The 18,062-nt window shown below is 44.1% G+C and overlaps 1 protein-coding gene across 1 annotated transcript in view; it reads right to left on the bottom strand.

The window, feature by feature from the left end:
• The window catches only part of FAM178B (family with sequence similarity 178 member B), a 141,592-nt gene that overhangs the window by 106,467 nt on the left and 17,063 nt on the right, over positions 1-18,062 (bottom strand). The window contains exons 2-5 of the mRNA XM_007535724.2: positions 7,056-7,125; positions 6,425-6,861; positions 4,708-4,766; positions 1,840-1,947 (exon numbers count right to left, since the gene is read on the bottom strand). Coding sequence (XP_007535786.2) covers positions 1,840-1,947; positions 4,708-4,766; positions 6,425-6,861; positions 7,056-7,125 — 674 coding nt within the window. The remainder of the gene's footprint in view (positions 1-1,839; positions 1,948-4,707; positions 4,767-6,424; positions 6,862-7,055; positions 7,126-18,062) is intronic.

Genomic DNA, 18,062 nt, shown 5'->3' with positions numbered 1-18,062 from the left:
TGCTGCAAGTGTCTCTTTGTCTCTCTCCATCTCTATCTCCCACTTCCCTCTTGATTTCTCTCTGTTTCTATCCAACAAATAATAAATTTAAAGAAAGAAAGAGAGGAAGAAAGGTATAAAGAAAAGAAGGAAGAAAAGGGAAGAGTATGAGAGAGAAGAAGGAGAAGGAGAAAGAAGAAAGGCCTTCTACCTATTTCTTTCAATTTCTCCCATCTTCCCATTTCAGGAAGGTACATCCCCCAGGCACTGCCTTAGCCAAAGCCACTGCTCCATCCTTCCTATTCTTCTTTTTTTCTTTTTAAGATATTCATTTAATGTGAATGAGTACAAGAGACAGAGCACAGCACTCCCATACACGGTGCTGGTAGCAAAGCTCAGACCTCATTTAATCAATAGCTGCACTTTAACATGGGACCACTGCACTGCTGCCTCCTTCCCAGTCCTGGCCCATCTCTACCAGTGGGCACACTGGTCTCCTATACTTGGCACTGGGCTTCTCTCTGACGTGTTCAGTCTCCTGTACTGCTTCCTCCTGTGGTCCCCAAAAGCCAAGGTGCCTTGCCCCTGCTCTGTCCTCTCTCCACTCTCTTAAGTTTGTGCCTTTTTTTTTTTTCTTTTTTCTTTTTTGCCTCCAGGGTTATTGCTGGGGCTTGGTGCCAGCACTACAAATCCACTGCTATTAGTGGCCATTTTTTTCATAAAAAAAAAATTTTTGGATGAGACAGAGAGAAATTGAGAGAGGAGGGGGAGGGGAGGGAGAGAGGCAGAGAGACACCTACAGACCTGCTTTGCTGTTTGTGAAGCATCCCCCTGTAAGTAGGGAGCCAGGAGTTCGAACCTGGATCCTTGGGAGTATCTTTGCGCTTAGCACTATGGGCACCTTATCAGGAGTGCCAGCTCTTGGCCCCCTGAGTTTGTGCCTTTAAATGTAATCTATCCTGGTGACTTCCTGCTGGCATCTCCAGACAAGTGTATTCTATGCCACCTACTTGACTTTGTCAATAGGATATGCCCTCCCCACAGATGAACTTTTTGTCCCATGTCCTCCTGCCACACCAGCCTTCACCATTTAATTGTCCCCAATTTAATTAAAGATGATTCTGACTTTCCTGTTACTGAGGTTAAAGGCCCCCTTCAGACCCACAACCCCTCTGTACTGCATCCCTCTCCCAGCCCATCAGCAAATTCCATCAGCTCTACTCTGAGAATACTCTTCACCACCCCTCACTCCCAGCCACCCTTGTTCCTCTCCAGCTGTTGCTATGGCCTCCTTTAGCCCACATCTCCATTCTTCCACCGCCATGGACCTCCAGCGCCAGAGCACCTTGCTTACATAAACAGTGGCCCATTCACGAAGAGGGAAAACTCGAGCCATGGAGCCTCTGTGATCTGTCTCAACCTGCCCCCCACTTGCTGTTTCCTCAACACACCAGTTATTCTCTGACCCTGGGACTCACCAACCTCAGGGTGATGTGCAGAATTCCTGTGCTCACAGTCAAATGCCCACAAGGCTCTGAGTGCCCCCTTCCTGCCTTACTCATACCAGGACAATCACATTCTCTCCCTTCCCTAGAGACAACGGGGACAGAACAGGTCATGTTTTCTACCTCTGTGCCCTCAGAAGCTCACACTTGACTCTGGCACACAGCAGGGGATCAGATATTCCTCAAGCCAATAAATAAATGGGGGTTTAAGAGAAGACAGCATAAAGACTCATAGATGGTTTAGGGGGAAAAAATGCCGTTTAGAACTCTGAAGTTGACAGCAAACCGACACTTGCACTTGAATCCTTGAGTATGGGTACAGGGACCCCAGGTGCAGACTTCTAGCCCCTCACACCTATGCTCTGGTGTGAGAGGTGTGTCCTCTTCGTTGAGATCCAGGGCTTTGAGGTTAGGACAGTCTTGCAGAAGCAGCTCCTCCCTCTCCTCCTCTAAGGCTTGTTCCCTGCAGAGAGATGAGAACCAGCCACAGAGGTCAGAGCTGTTTCTGCTCATTAGGGCTTGTTGCTGGGCTTTAACACCATAGCCAAGCATAGGAACAGGACCTCAAGGGGTTGTACTGTCTTGGCTTCCCTGCACAGTGGCACTAACTCTTAGGTTGGGGGGATTGCCTGAGGGATATGTGCAAAGAATAAAATGAATATTAAAAATTAAAAAGATGGACCATAGAGGTTTAGTGGTATTGTGCAAATGTGAGGTCCTGGGGTTCATTCCCCACACTTATTTAAAAAAGAAAAAAAACACATGGCACAAAACACAAGGACTGGAATAAGGATCCCGGTTCGAACCCCCGGCTCCCCACCTGCAGGGGAGTCGCTTCACAAGCGGTGAAGCAGGTCTACAGGTGTCTGTCTTTCTCTCCCCTTCTCTGTCTTCCCCTCCTCTCTCCATTTCTCTCTGTCCTATCCAACAATGACGACATCAGTAACAACAACAATAATAACTACAACAATAAAACAACAAGGGCAACAAAAGGAAATAAATAAATATTTTAAAAAAAGAAAAAATATTATTTCATGAAAGCGAGAGGCCAAAGAAGTGCATTGCCCTATTGGTGCTGAGGATAGAACTCAGTTCCCACCTACAGATATATAAGTCCTGTGCCTTATTGCTGAGCCACCTCCGAGTTTTTGTCCCGCCTGTTTTTACACATGTGGCCAACCTCTTTCTGACATGAATGTTAAGTCAGGTATCATGATTCCAAGCCCCTTCACAGGAACTTTACAGCATGGGAAACATAGAAAGTGTGTAAAATTTGTCAGTGAGCAGGACTGGCACCGTCGTCTCCGTGTATCTGGTGCCCACTCCCACCACCAGGTGTGGTGAGTAAGCATGTATGCAGTTCCCACAGGTGTCCACTCCCCTATGTCCACTGCATTTCCAGCACTGTGCTGGGCACTGCAGAGCTACCCAGACATGGCACCTCCCCTAATTTAGTTTGGAAGAAAATACACTCAGGTCAGGAGGGGGTCAGGCTGTAGTGCAGCGGGTTAAGCGCACATGGCGTTAAACTTGAGGATCAGCATAAGGATCCCGGTTTGAGCCCCCGGCTCCTCGCCTGAAGGGGGGGTCACTTCACAAGCGGTGAAACAGGTCTGCAGGTGTCTATCTTTCTCTCCCTCTGTCTGTCTTCCCCTCCTTTCTACATTTCTCTCTGTCCTGTCTGGCAACAACGATAACAATAACCACACAGTGATAAAAACAACAAGGGCAACAAAAAAAGGAAAATAAATAAATAAAATATTAAGAAAATACACTCAGGTGAAGGGGTAAACTAAAAACAAGTTACTAAGAGCTGTCAGCAGAAGGGAGATAATGCTGGGGTCGATAAGTGGTCAGGAATGGAGACAGGAGAGGAAACAATAATTCACCTCACATTCATACTTGATTCCCTTCTCTGATCAAGAACACAGGCTTGTGAAAAAAAGAGGCTAAAGGAGGCATTACTCCACCCAGAAAGAGTGGGAGACTATAGAGCACTAGACAGCAGAATGTTGTGGTCTACCTTTAGCCTGTGCAAGTGTGCTCACACTGGGCAAAAACAGAGAAGGAGATGGAGAGCAGCAAAGAGGAATCTTAACATGTTCTAGCACAGAGCACACTCAGGAGAAAAGTGAACCCAACACTGGAGCACACTGTCCTGGCTGGCCCTAGTTTCTGTGGGGTCCAGGACAAGGTGAGAAGTCTTGTGTGGAGCAGGATTTGAAAGTCTTCACACCAGATGTGCCCTCAGTGCAAGCCGACATTTCACCTGGTATATTAACAAAGAAGGGAGTCAAGTTGCTGGTCTCCAATTCCCCCCTCACTTCTCTTGGGAGTTCTAATACTTATCACTCATGACTTTTGCCTTAGGCCCAGGAGGTGGTGCAGTAGATAAGAGTTGGACTCTCAAGTGTGAGGTCCTGAGTTTGATCCCGGGCAGTGCATGTGCCAAAATGATGCTCTGGTTCATATTGCCCCTTATAAATAAATATTTAAAAAATAGAAATAAACTGTCTACATGAGGGACCTCAGAAGGGGCCAGTGAAGAGGGGTGCTAACAGGGGGTCAGGGATCTAGTCTCCTGTGGAGGAGGAAGATGATAGTTTGGTGGAGGCTGAAATGTGCTGATACCTATTTTTGGGGAATGTGAGGATATACCCCAAAACAACAGCAGTTCTGGAAATCAACATTTCCTCAACAAAGTGACTGAAAGAAAGAAACTCTCTACATGAGGCATGGCTCACTACAATGCCAACTCACAAGAACCACATCTACGGCATAAACATGGTGCCCTGGGCACATTAGCAAAGAGTGATTAAGTGCTGGGTGTTGCTGCACAGTTGTCAGAAAACCTACACACACACACACACACACACACACACACACTGACTTTCCACTTGCTTCTAATAGAAAACTGGAATGAGAGTTAAGAAACACTCCCCCCCTAGCTGGCATGAATTAGGGAGAAGAGAATCTGGGTCAAAAGAGGACCCAGAATTCAGCATGCACTGGGGGTCTAGGGGTCCCTACCTTGGAGATGTCCTTCTTTGACCTAGTGTGTATTTAGTCAGAAAGCACTGGGCACGCTGGAGATGCATGGGATAGGACTGGGGTTGACTGCTTTATCCTGAGAGGAAGTGCTATGCACTGCTTCACTGCTCCCCTCCACCCCCCAACAACCACCTGAAACAAAGAGCCCTGAAAGCCCTTTGCCCACACTCACCTCTTCTCCTGTAGCAAGTAGTCTAAGCTATTGATGTATTCTTCTGAGCTCCCAGAGAACTGGAGAGATGGCATATGGAGAAGAAAAAGACAAGGAGGGGAAAGAACATTTAGTCTAAACTAAACCCTTTATTTGTTTACGTTTTTGAATAGTCAGTACATTCACATGTCTAAAATAAAAACTGAAAAGTGTGCTGAGGATGTGGCTCAGCAGGCAGAGCACAGGACTTATGCATGTGAAGCCGAGGGTTTGATCCTTGGCACCACATATGCTAGAGCAATGCTCAGGCGGAGAAACACCTCACCTCGTAGTGTGTACACATTGCCGTGCACAAGGAAGGGCCCAGGTCTGAGTCCCCAGAAACCGCATGAGAGCACCTGCATGGGGCAAGCTTCACAGGCAGTGGAGCAATGCTTGCTATGCTGTCTCTCCTCTTTTGTTATCTCTCTTCCTCTCTGTCTCTCACCTTTGATCTATTAAAAAAGAGAGAGAGAGCCTGCCAGGAGTGATTGAGTTGTGTATGATTCCTGATGGAAGGCGTGGCAACAAAAAATGAAATAATTATAATAAATAAATCCTTAAAATATTTATTTATTTATTTATTGCCTCCAGGGTTATTGCTGGAGCTTGGTGCCTACACTACAAATCCACTGCTCCTCTGGCCAAGTTTTGGATTGGACAGAAAGAAATTGAGAGGAGAGGGGATGTTAGAAAGGGAGAGAGAGAGAGAGAGAGATAGACCTCTGCTTTGCTGCCTGTGAAGCAACCACCTGCAGATGGGGAGTTGGGGTCTCAAACCAGAATCCTCGAACAGGTCCTTGAGCTTGATACTATGTGTGCTTAACCTAATGTGCCAACAACTGGCCCCCCAAAAATAAAAAAGGCGGTAGCGCAGCGGGTTAAGCACACGTGGAGCAAAGCGCAAGGACCAGCGTAAAGAAGAGCCTGGTTTGAGTCCCCGGCTCCCCACCTGCAGGGGAGTCACTTCACAAGCAGTGAAGCAGGTCTGCAGGTGTCTATCTTTCTCTCTCCCTCTCTGTCTCCTCTCCTCTATCCATTTTTCTCTGTCCTAACAACGGCGACATCAATAACAACAATAATAGTAACAATAACAACAATAAAAAGACAACAAGGGCGACAAAAGGGAAAATAAATAAATAAAATTATTATTTTTTTAAAATTTTAAAGTACAGTGGATTACTCTCCATTCCCTTACTCCTCACATTACCAGGCACAAGGATCTGGAGGCCCCACTCCTCACCTGCAGGGGGGAAGCTTCATGAGTGGTGAAGCATATCACAAGTGTCTGTCTTTCTCCCTCTCTCTTGCTCCTCCTCTCTCAATTTCTCTCTGTCCTACCAAATAAAAACAGAAAGAAAGAGAGAGAGTAAGAAAGAAAGAAAAAGAAAGAGAGAAAGAAAAAGAAAGAAAGAAAGAAAGAAAGGGAACTCCACATAGGTATGACAGCAGAATTGTCATTTTTCCAGTGCCAATAGGAGCTAGGTTCCAAAAATAAAGGGAAAGATCTTGGGGACTCAAGCTCCCAGTCATAAGGGCCCAGGGTTGGTGGCAGGCAACTCAAGAGGAAAGATGGTCAAGGGAGGTGGTCAGAGAAGGGTACTGGGGTGTGGCCAGAGGAGGCAATCTGGTTGTGATTGGGGAGGGGTAGCCACAGAGGGTGGCAGCAGAGCAGGCTATGGTGTGGCCACTGGCTTACAGAGGTCTGAGTGTTAATGAGAGGGGCTGCAACCTTCTGGCTTGGGCCTGACAGATTCCAGAATAGCTGTTTTAATGAAGCCAGGCCCCCGCTAGGGTCTGAGTCCTGGGGCTCCTGTTCTGACTTCCCGGGTAGGCAGGTCAGTCTCCTTGGGCCCTGGGGCCTTGCTGCACCCACCCACATCTGGGCAGGTCGCCTCCTGCTGGCCGGAGGTGTTCTTGATGTCAGGAAGTCTACAGGTGGTGGACTCCAGTCAGTGGGAAACATGTCCCCGGTTCCTTGCATCTTTGGCTTCTTTGGCAGTTTGGATGTTGGAAGAGAGTGGGGGCTGCAGAGACGCCGGGAGGGGCAGGTGAGCCTCTGATCCAAAGGGTGGTCGAGAAAGTTGCACTTCTGGCTGCGCAAAAGGTTGGGCATGCCAGTGGCTGCCTTGATCTCTGTGGATAGGAGAAAGTACTGTGGGGTCCCAACCCAGCCACTACCATCCCACCGCTGGCCACATGGGGTAATGAGAGGAGCCAACATAGAACTGCCATGATAGGGCTGCAAGGGGAATCTAACATGGGTCTTCCACTCCCTTGAGGTTCAAAACCTCAGCAAGTCTCTACCTATGCCATTGAGGGACACCTACCTTTTCCCTGAGGAAGAGACAGCAGGGTCTTCTGGGGCCTGGCCATCTGCGAACCACTGGGCATTTTATCCTGGAAGAAGTGTCAGTGAGATGAGCCTCCAGAAGAAAGTCAAGTGCTCTGAACCCCAGTGCTCTCCAGAGAGGATGGCACATTGGCTTCTAAGAGGGGAGTCTTCTTCCAGTCCCAGGACCTAGCATGATGACCACCAAGGTCAAGTGCTAGGTGAACAAGGTTCATCTGACCTCTCACTTCAAGGATGTGATGGCAAGTTCAAGGTCATCAGCCCTCGTCTGAAGGTGTATAAAAACTAAAGAGAATAGTCTGGAAGGTGGCACAGTGGATAAAGCATTGGATTCTCAAGCATAAGGTCCTGAGTTCAATCCCCAGCAGCACATATACCAGAGTGATGTCTGGTTCTTTCTCTCTCTCCTCCTATCTTTCTAATAAATAACATCTTAAAAAAAAAAAAAAAGGGAGTCGGGCGGTAGCACAGCGGGTTAAGCCCAGGTGGCACAAAGCGCAAGGACCGGCGTAAGGATCCCGGTTCGAGCCCCCGTCTCCCCACCTGCAGGGGAGTCGCTTCACAGGCGGTGAAGCAGGTCTGCAGGTGTCTATCTTTCTCTCCTCCTCTCTGTCTTCCCCTCCTCTCTCCATTTCTCTCTGTCCTATCCAACAATAATGACAGCAATACAACAATGATAAACAACAAGGGCAACAAAAGGGAAAATAAATAAATATTAAAAAAAAAAACTAAAGAGAGGCAGACTGGGAGTATGGATCTACCAGTCAACGCCCATGTTCAGCAGGGAAGCAATTACAGAATCCTGACCTTCCACCTTCTGCATCCCACAATGACCTTGGGTCCATACTCCCAGAGGGTTAAAGAATAGGAAAGCTATCAAGGCAGGGGATGGGATACGGAGTTCTGGTGCTGGGAATTATGTGGAGTTGTACCCCTCTTATCCTATGGTTTTGTCAGTGTTTCCTTTTTATTAAAAAAAAAAAAAAAAAAAACCTAAAGCCAGCACAGCAGCACAGTGCAGCTGAGAAGCTGTGCTCTGAAAATACATCTTGCAAGCGCCCTAGGCTGACTGCTCACACAGGGTGGGGGGGGGGGTGGAGGGAAGGTCTGTATGCTCCCCAGATCTATCCCCCAGCACACAGCAGGACTCAGGACTTTTTGTTGAATGAATTGAGGGATTTAAAGAGACCCAGCAAGATTATCAGGGAAATGCAAATAAAGACAACAATGAGATACCACATCATAAAGGACAGAAACAACTAATATTGGAAAGGATATGGGGGGTGGGGTGGGGTGGGAGAAGGAGCACCTTGCACTGCTGGTGGGAATATAAACTGGTCCATCCTTTATGGAGAAGAGTCTGGATATTTCTCTCTCTCTCTCTCTCTCCCCCTTCCTCCTTCCCTCCCTCTCTTATGGTTTTTTAAAAAAAATTTTATTATTGAAAAGAGAGAGAGAGAAATTGAGAGGGGAGGCGAGGGGAGGATAGAGAGGGAGAGAGGCACAGAGATACCTGCAGCCCTGCTTCACCATTCATGAAGCTTTCCTCCTGCAAGTGAAGACCAGGAGCTTGAACCTGGTTCCTTGAACACTGTAATGTGAGTGCTTGACCTGGTACACCACTGCTTGGTCCCTGGATATTTCTCAGAAAACTAGAAATAGACCTACTCTATAACCCAGAAGTTTTTCTCCTGGAGGTCTACCCAAAGGAAACAAAAACATCTGTCAGAAGAGATCTATGTATACCTATGTTCATGACAGCACAATTTGTAATAGCCAAAACCTGGAAGCAACTCAGATGTCCAGTGACAAAGATAGACAGACAGACAGATAGACAGACAGACAATACACAACATTAAAGCTGCTTTCAGTGCAGTGGGGGCCAAGCTTGAAACTGGTCACACCCATGACAAAGCAAGTGCACCATCCAAGTCTAGAATGCCGTAGCTAGCAAAAATATCCCTCAAAACAGAAAAAAATTAAAATAGTTCCAAACAAATGAAATCAAGAAAATCCATTGCTAGCATACCTCTCCCAGAAATGCTAAATCAAGTTCCTCAAACTGAAAGGGTACTAGAAAGTAACTTGAGTCCACATAATGAAAAAAGAATACTGATCATAAATCGACTAGGTACACAGAGTACTTCATGTTGTGCTAGCAGAATACTCTTTCTTTCTTTCTTTCTTTCTTTCTTTCTTTCTTTCTTTCTCTCTTTCTTTTTACAAAGTCACTGCTCAGCTCTGACATATGGTGGTGCTGGAGACTGAACCTGGGACCTCAGAGCCTCAGGAAAGTCATTTTTGCATACCATTATGCTATCTCCCTACCCACATTATTATTTTTATAAGAAGTTCCTTATCACCTCAGAATACACATTCTTTTCAAGTGGACATAGAATATATTTTTAATGATTTGTTTATTTTGGCCATAGGTAAATATGAAAGAAAGAGTGTTTTTTTCTTTATAACTCTTTGTCTCCTTTTTTTTTTTTTTCTATGTAGTGTTGGGGATTGAACCCAGAGCTGTATATCACTAAGCCACCTCTCAGAATCAGATTATACATGCTCCTTTTTTTTTTTAAAGACGAGTGAGAGACACCAAAGCACCACTCTACCATCCATGAAATTACACGTGTTTTTGTGTGTGGTGCTGGGGGTTGAACCACATGGAAGGCATGCAATGTACCTGCTGAGCCACCTGGGACGGGGTCCTATCTGATTGTAATGGCAACCATATCAAAGAACAGTTATGAACCTGTCTTGAGAAAGCATCCAAGCCTGCCGAAATAGCTCAGTTGGGAGAGCGTTAGACTGAAGGAGAAAGCACACACTATATAAAGATACATGTGACCCCTTTGGGGTCCCCATAGGACTTTGCCCTCAGTGTGGCTCAACATTGGTAGAGAATATTCCATCCTCCAAAGGGGGGGTTAGATAACATACTCTATCTACCACCTGAGGAAGATGGGTCCTGAAATTGGGGCAACTTGGAATGTTCCTACTCATGGCCACAGAATGTGAGTTCAGACCTACAGGGATGCAGAGGTTATTCAGCAGGCTCCTATGCTGAATATGGGCCCCAGATCAAATCAATAAGATTTACAATCAACAATATTAATACACTTTTCCCATATTTGGGAGCTACTCTCTTCCCTGATCCAGCTTTCTAGCTCTTTTTCCAGCCATGACGTCATCTCCCCAGATGATAACTTGGGTCCACCTGCATATCAGATGTCAGGCTCAGGTAAAAACCAATAAAGTCATGGATCCTTTGGAATATACCTAAAATAGACCTACTAGCTATTTCCAAAATGGAAACCACAAATCTTCATCTGCAATATTCCAGCCTTTAGGTTCATGATTAATCAACAATTTGTATGGCTTTATATGTTAACTCTTGGGGGTCGGGCTGTGGCGCAGTGGGTTAAGCATATGTGGCGCAAAGCGCAAGGACCAGCGTAAGGATCCCGGTTCGAGCCCCCGGCTCCCCACCTGCAGGGGAGTTGCTTCACAGTTGGTGAAGCAGGTCTGCAGGTGTCTATCTGTCTCTCTCCCTCTCTGTCTTCCCCTCCTTTCTCCATTTCTCTCTCTCCTATGCAACAATGAACAACATCAACAATGGCAATAATAATAATAATAATAACCACAATGAGGCTACAACAACAAGGGCAACAAAAGGGGGGAAAATGGCCTACAGGAGTGGTGGATTCATGGTGCAGGCACCGAGCCCAGCAATAACCCTGGAGGGAAAAAAAAAAAAAAAATATATATATATATATATATATATATATATATATATGTTAACTCTTTTTTTTTTTTTCAGCCACCAGGTTCCAGATGCTACCATGATGCCAACTGGTCTTCCCTGGGCAGATGACCCCACCAATGTGTCCTGGAGCTCTGCTTCTTCAGAGCCCTGTCCCACTAGGGAAAGAGAGAGACAGGCTGGGAGTATGGATCAACTTGTCAATGCCCACGCTCAGAGAGGAAGCAATTACAGAAGCCAGACCTTCTGCTTTCTGCACCCCATAAAGACCCTGCCTCCATACTCCCAGGGGTTAAAGAATAGGAAAGCTTTCAGGGAAGGAGATGGGATACGGAGCTCTGGTGGTGGGAATTGTACCCCTCTTATCAGTGTTTCCATTTTATAAATAAAATTTTCTTAAATGTATTGTTAAAATGATCCAACAAGAGATTCCTTTTATGTCTTAAGACATAAATATTGATAGGTTGAAAGTGAAAAGATGAAAAAGATAATCCATACAAAGTACTCAAAAGAGAGTTCTAAAGTATTAATAGACTACTAATATAGTATAGTATATTAATAGTTATACTAATACTAAGCAAAATAAGCTTTTAAGTGAAAATTTTTCTTTTCTTTCTTTTTTAAATTTTTATATTTATTTATTTTCTCTTTTGTTGCCCATTTTTTATTGTTGTTGTTATTGATGTCATTGTTAGATAGGACAGAGAGAAATGAAGAGAGGAGGGGAAGACAGAGAGGGGGGAAAGAAAGACAAACACCTGCTGACCTTTTTCACCGCCTGTGAAGCGACTCCCCTGCAGGTAGGGAGCCAGGGGCTCCAACCGGGATCTTTAAGCTGGTCCTTGCACTAAGTGCCAGGTGCTCTTAACCCGCTGTGTTACCTTCTGACTCCCCATTCTTTCTTTGTTTAACAGTCCACTGCTAATGGTCACACAGGAAACTGAATCTGGGACCTTGGAGTTTCAGGCATGAGACTCTTTTTGCATAACCATTATGGTATTTTCCCCATCCTAAGTAAAAAAAAATTCTTGAGAAGAAGGTTAGGGCTGGGGAGATAGCATAGTGGTTATGCAAAAAGTCTTTCATGCCTGAGGCTCCAAAGTCCAAGGTTATATCCCCAGCATCACTATAAGTCAGAGATGAGCAGTGCTCTGGAAAAAAAGAAAAAAATGAAGGTCACTCTCCATGGGTTAATTATCAGGGAGATAAAATAACTATGGATATGTATACATACTTGAAAACAAAACTCTAAAGTAAATGAAACATTCAAACTAACAGAAATAAAGGGAGAACTAGGTGGCTATATAATATGTATTGGGGGAATTCAGTATACTATTTTCAGGGATGGAACTAGACAAAATAGAAAACGATCAAAGAAGAACATGAAAAACACTGTAAACCAACTAGGCATAATAGTCACACAGTAGCAGTATACACATTATTTATTTTCTTTTTGTGGGAGTCAGGTAGCAGTAGCGCAGCGGGTTAAGCGCACGTGGCGCAAAGCGCAAGGACAGGCCTAAGAATCCCGGTTCGAGCCCCCGGTTCCTCATCTGCAGGGGAGTCGCATCACAGGTGAAGCAGGTCTGCCGGTGTCTTATCTTTCTCTCTCCCTCTCTGTCATCACCTCCTCTCTCCATTTCTCTCTGTCCTATCCAATAATGACATCAATAACAATAATAACTACAACAATAAAACAACAAGGGCAACAAAAAGGGGAATAAATAAGTAAATATTAAAAATATTAAAAAAAATACTTTTGTTAGAGGGCCAGGCTGTGGAACACCTGGTTAAGCTCACACGTTACAGTGTGCAAGGACAGAGGTTTGAGCCCCTGGTCCCCATCTGCAGCACGAAAGCTTCACAAGTGGTGAAGCAGGGCTGCAGGTTTCTCTGTGTCTCCCTCCGTCTCTACCTCCCCCTCCCACTCAATTTATCTCTGTCTTTTTCCAAAAATAAATAAAGAAAAAATATTTTAAAAGATATATATATATATATATATATATATATATATATATAGTTTTATTTATTTGGATAGCGACAGCGAGAAATTGAGAGAACAGGAGACAGAGAAACAAAAAGGGAGACCACAGTACTGCTTCATGGTTTTTCTCCCCCACACACACACCACCCCCCGCTGGTGGGGACCAGGGGTTTGAACCCCAGTCTATGAGCATTGTAATGTGTGTGCTCAACCAGGTGTGTCACCACCCAGTCCTAGTTTTTATTTTGGGGACGTTCCTGATCACCTCAGAATACACATTATTTTCAAGTACATGTGGAGTATCTTAAAATTTATTTATTTGGGCCACGAAGATAGCTTATTTGGCTAGTGTGCTTGCTTTGTCATGGGCACAACAGGTTTGAACATGGCCCTCACAATATTTAAGGAAGCTTCAGTTCTGTGGTATCATTCAGTTTGTGGTATCATTCTCTCTTTCAGTCTGAAAAAGTTGGCCTGAAATGGTGAAGCCCTAGTGACAACAATGGCAATGACCAGGACGACAAGATTTTATTCTTTCCCATTGCCACCAGGGTTATTGATGAGGCTCGGTGCCTGCATTATGATGAAACCACCACTCCTGGTGGTCATCTGTCCTTGTTTGTTTGTTTGTTTGTTTGTTTTTTGATAGGACAGAGAGAAATTGAGAGGAGAGGGAAGATAGGAGACAGACAGACCTGTAGAGCTGTTTCACTGTTCATGAAACTAAAGCCAGGTCCTTGCACATGGTAATGTGTGCACTCAACCAGGTGCATCACTGCCCAACTCCTTATTTTTATATGAAAGAGAGAATGAGACTACCACACAAAAGCAGGGGATTGGGAGAGTGAAGAGATTCATGCTGTATGCTTTTTCATTCTTTCTCATTCTCTATCCAAATAACAAGGATGGGGGGCAGGGAGTAAACTTGGAAGAAGTGAAGTTGAGTATGTGTGAAACTTCAGAGCTGAAAAAAAAAAAAACCAATAACCTAACTTTACACCTCAAAGAACTGGAAAAGAGAAAATTAATCTCAAGACTAGCAGAAGAAAAGATTAGAGGGAGAGATAAAAGAAATGAAGAACACAAAGCAAGAAAGATATTCAAAAAAAGCAAAGGTTGATTCTCTGAAAAGATCAAAATCAACAAGCCTTTAGCTAGACTTAGCAAGAAAGAAACATTCAAATCACAGAGATGAAAGTGGGGACACTACTATTGACTTTATAAATAACAAGGATTAAAAGGGAGACTATTAAGAGCAGTTGAACGTAATTGTCAAAAAACAAGTGTGAAGGCAGCATTTCTTGACACCAAAGTTTGACTAGAAAATCATAAACCACAATGTTTCTTAAATATAGGTGCAGTATCCTCAATAAAATGTAAGCAAGCCAAATCCAGCAGCCTAATTAAAGGATTACATATCACAGCCAACCAGAATCCATCCCAGAATGAAAGGGGGTTTGAACATACAGAAGCAAAAATTATAATACATGATATTAATAGAATGAATAGAAATTAATACATGACATAACTCTACTGGTGCAAAGTATTTGACAAAATATAAAAACTCTTTCATGAATGGAAAAAAAAAAAGTCCAATAAACTAGAAATAGGACACTTCCTCAACTTGATGAAAAGATATTTATGAAAAGCCCACAGTTAAAAGCTTACTCAATGGTGAAAGACTGAGACATTTCCCCCTATTACCAGAAATAAAACAAGGGTGTCTGTGTCTGCCACTGTCTAGAACAGTGAAATTCTACACAGACTTGTTAAGAAAGATAAAGAAATTAAAAGCACTCAAATTGGAGTTACGGCTATTTATATATGACAGGATCTTGCTTATAGGAGGCAAGGAGATAGCTCACCCAGTACAATGCACACTGAATTATGCTCTTATGCTCTAGGACCTGGGTTGGAGCCCCTGGCACCACTGGAAGAACCATGCCCAGGGGAAGTTTCACAAGTGGTGCAGCAGTGCTGTGGTGTCTCTTCATCCCTCTCTGCTACTAAAAAAACAGGGCCAGGTGGTGGCTCACCTGGTTGAGTGCACATGCTACAATGCACAAGGACCCAGGTTCAAGCCCCTAGTCCCCACCTACATGGGGGAAAGCTTCATGAGTGGTGAAACAGTGCTGCAGGTGTCTCTCTGTCTCTCTCCCTCTCTGTCACCCCCTTCCTTTCTCAATTTCTGGCTGTCTATCCAATAAAGATAAATAATAAAAAAAAACTACTAATACTAGCTTCTTTCCACCCCAAGATCTTTTATTTCATCTTCAGATTTCATCTGCTCTATTCCTACATTTTGGTTCCTATTTATTAAACACTTTGTCCTGCTTTATATCTTGCTGCATTTCAGCCACCAAGTTGCAGATGCTACTATGATTCCATCCTGACCTCTCTGGGCAGATGACTTCACCAATTGTGTCCTGGAACCCCAGCTCTCCAGAGCCCTACCCCACTAGGGAAAGATAGAAACAGGCTGGAAGTATGGATCGACCTGCCAGTATCCATGTCCAACAGAGAAGCAATTACAGAAGCCAGAAATCCCATCTTCTGCACTCCATAAAGAATTATGGTCCATATTCCCAGAGGGGAAAGATTATCAGAGGTTCTCTGAACCTCAATTCCATCAGGACTCACAGAGAGAAGAGAAAAAAAGGAAAGACATTTGGAAGTAGTAACAGATATGGGTCTGACTTAGAAAGGAAGAGAAGACAGGACCATAAGGAAAAAAATGGACAAATATATAAAATATAGACAGGTAGTTATAGAAATAATAGTTAACCCACATCTGTGACCTTCGGAGAACTATTGCAGTTTCCACTAGAGGAAATGGGGACACAGAACTCTGGTGGTGATTCTCCTGCATCAGATCAAATCAATGGGGTTTACAGTTAATAATATTTATATACTTTTCCCATATTTTGGAGCTACTTTCTTCCCAGATATAGCTTTCTAGTCTTATTTCCAACTCTAACAATATCTCCCTAGACAATACCTTTGGTCCACATGCATGTTAGCTGTCAGAAGCAGGCAAAAAGTAGTAGGGTCATGGGCCTCTTAGAATATACCTAAAATAAATCTACTAGCTTTTTCCAAAATGGAGACCCCCAAATCTCATCTGTTATATTCTTGCCTTTAGGTTCATGATCATTAAATAATTTGTTCTTTATATATAAATCCTTTTTCAGACACCAAGTTGCAGATGATACCAGGATACCAACCCCTCGTAGACTGATCTCACCAACATACTCTGGAGTCCCACCTCTCCAGAGCCCTGCCACTAAAGAAAGATAGAAACAGGCTGGGAGTATGGACCGACCTGTCAATGCCCATGTTCAGTGGAGAAGCAAATGCAGAAGCCAGCACCTTCCACCTTCTGCACCCCACAATGTTCCTGGGTCCATGCTCCCAAAAAGACAAAGAATAGGAAAGCTTTCAAGGGAGGGGATGGGATACAAAACTCTGGTAGTGGGAATTGTGTGGAAATGTACCCCTCTTATTCTATGGTCTTGTTGATATATTTTTATTTTATAAATAAATTAAAAAAAGAAGAACTTTGGTGGTGGGAATGGTGTGGAATTAAACCCCTGTTATTTCATAATTTTGTAAATCAATATTAAATCACTAATAACAAAAAATAAATCAGGTTATGGAGACAGCATAATGAGCATGCGAAAGAATTCCATGCCTGAGGCTTTGAGGTCAACATAAGCCAGAGTTGAGCAGTGCTCTGGTCTTTTCTCTCTCCTCCTCCTCCTCCTCCTCCTTCTCCTTCTTCTCCTCCAATTCCTCCTCCTCCTCCTTCTTTTTCCTTTCCCTCCCTCTTGCTGTCTACTTCATTAAAATAAAAAATATTTTTTAAAAAAATCAGTGTTCAGTTGGGGATATGGTTTAGCAGTAGATCACACACCTTGTGAGTAAGAGGCCCTTGGGTTAGATTCCCTGTATCACACTAACAAAATAACCATCTGGTGCTCTGTTCGAAGTCACACACATACACACACAGACACACACACACAGACACACACACACAGACACAGACACACACACACACACTTTCCTCCAACACTCTCTTCCTCCCAATAGTATCTGGAAATTGCCTCTGATTCAACCTTTCTAGAACATCAACTAATAATGAAGTCTGCTCAGAAGTCTCCCCATGACAAAGGTGCAGGAGGGATCTTTAGAGGGAGATGAAAATATTCTCTGATTATGATGCTGGTGTGTTCTCACACTATATTTCTGTCAAAGCTCACTGAACTAGGGATTAAATTTTACTGCATGCTAACTATATCTTGAAAAGCATGACTTTAAAAATATCAGTTTCTAGTTAGCAAATATTGAGACCAACTTTTCAACATTAAATTGCTTCCATATTAGAAGCCATCTGGAGGAAAATGCAAGAGGCAAATTCTGTTAAATAAAATGGGATAATCAAAGCCAGATTCATGTATAAAAAGTCCACTGCTGGCCTGCCTGACTCACCCCTCCAAAGCAGGACACTAGCAATTGCTAACACTTCCCATTGTGAAGAAGAGGGAGCAGAGACCCAAGGCTTGACAAGTGCTCTTGCAGGTACTTTCTCTCCTGTTGCAAGGTGACACTTGGGCCAAGGTATGCCTTCCACCTAGGAGGTGCGTTTGTCCCTGGTGAGACAAGAAGGGCCTATATGGGGCTCAGAGGTAAGGAAGTGAAATCTCAGTGTGATCCAATATGAAGACGTGGCATGGGGCTGGGGAGACAGCATAATGGTTATACAAAAAGACACTCACGGGGGGTGGCTGGTAGCCCAGCAGGTTAAGTGCACACGGCACGAAGCTCAAGGACCGGCATAAGGAAACCAGTTCAAGCCCCCAGCTCTCCACCTGTAGGGAGGTTGCTTCACAAGTGGTGAAGCAGGTCTGCAGGTGTCTTATCTTTCTCTCCTCCTCTCTGTCTTCCCTCCTCTCTCAATTTCTCTCTGTCCTATTGGACAATGATGACAACAATAACAATAACAACAACAATAATAGCAACAACAAGGCCAACAAAAGGGAAAAAAATAGCCTCTGGGAGCAGTGGATTTGTAGTGCAGGCACTGAGCCCCAGCGATAACCCTGGAGGCAAAAAAAAAAAAAAAAAGATACTCATGCCTAAGTCTCTAATGTTCCAGGTTCAATCCCCAGCACTACCATAAGCCAGAAATGAGCAGTGCTCTGGTTCTGGTAAAAACAAACAAACAAACAAACAAA

The sequence above is a fragment of the Erinaceus europaeus genome, chromosome 3 (genome assembly GCF_950295315.1).
Source record: "Erinaceus europaeus chromosome 3, mEriEur2.1, whole genome shotgun sequence".
NCBI classification, from domain to species: Eukaryota; Metazoa; Chordata; class Mammalia; order Eulipotyphla; family Erinaceidae; genus Erinaceus; species Erinaceus europaeus.
Note: the sequence above shows the minus strand (reverse complement) of the source record. Positions and strands in the feature narration are given on the sequence as shown.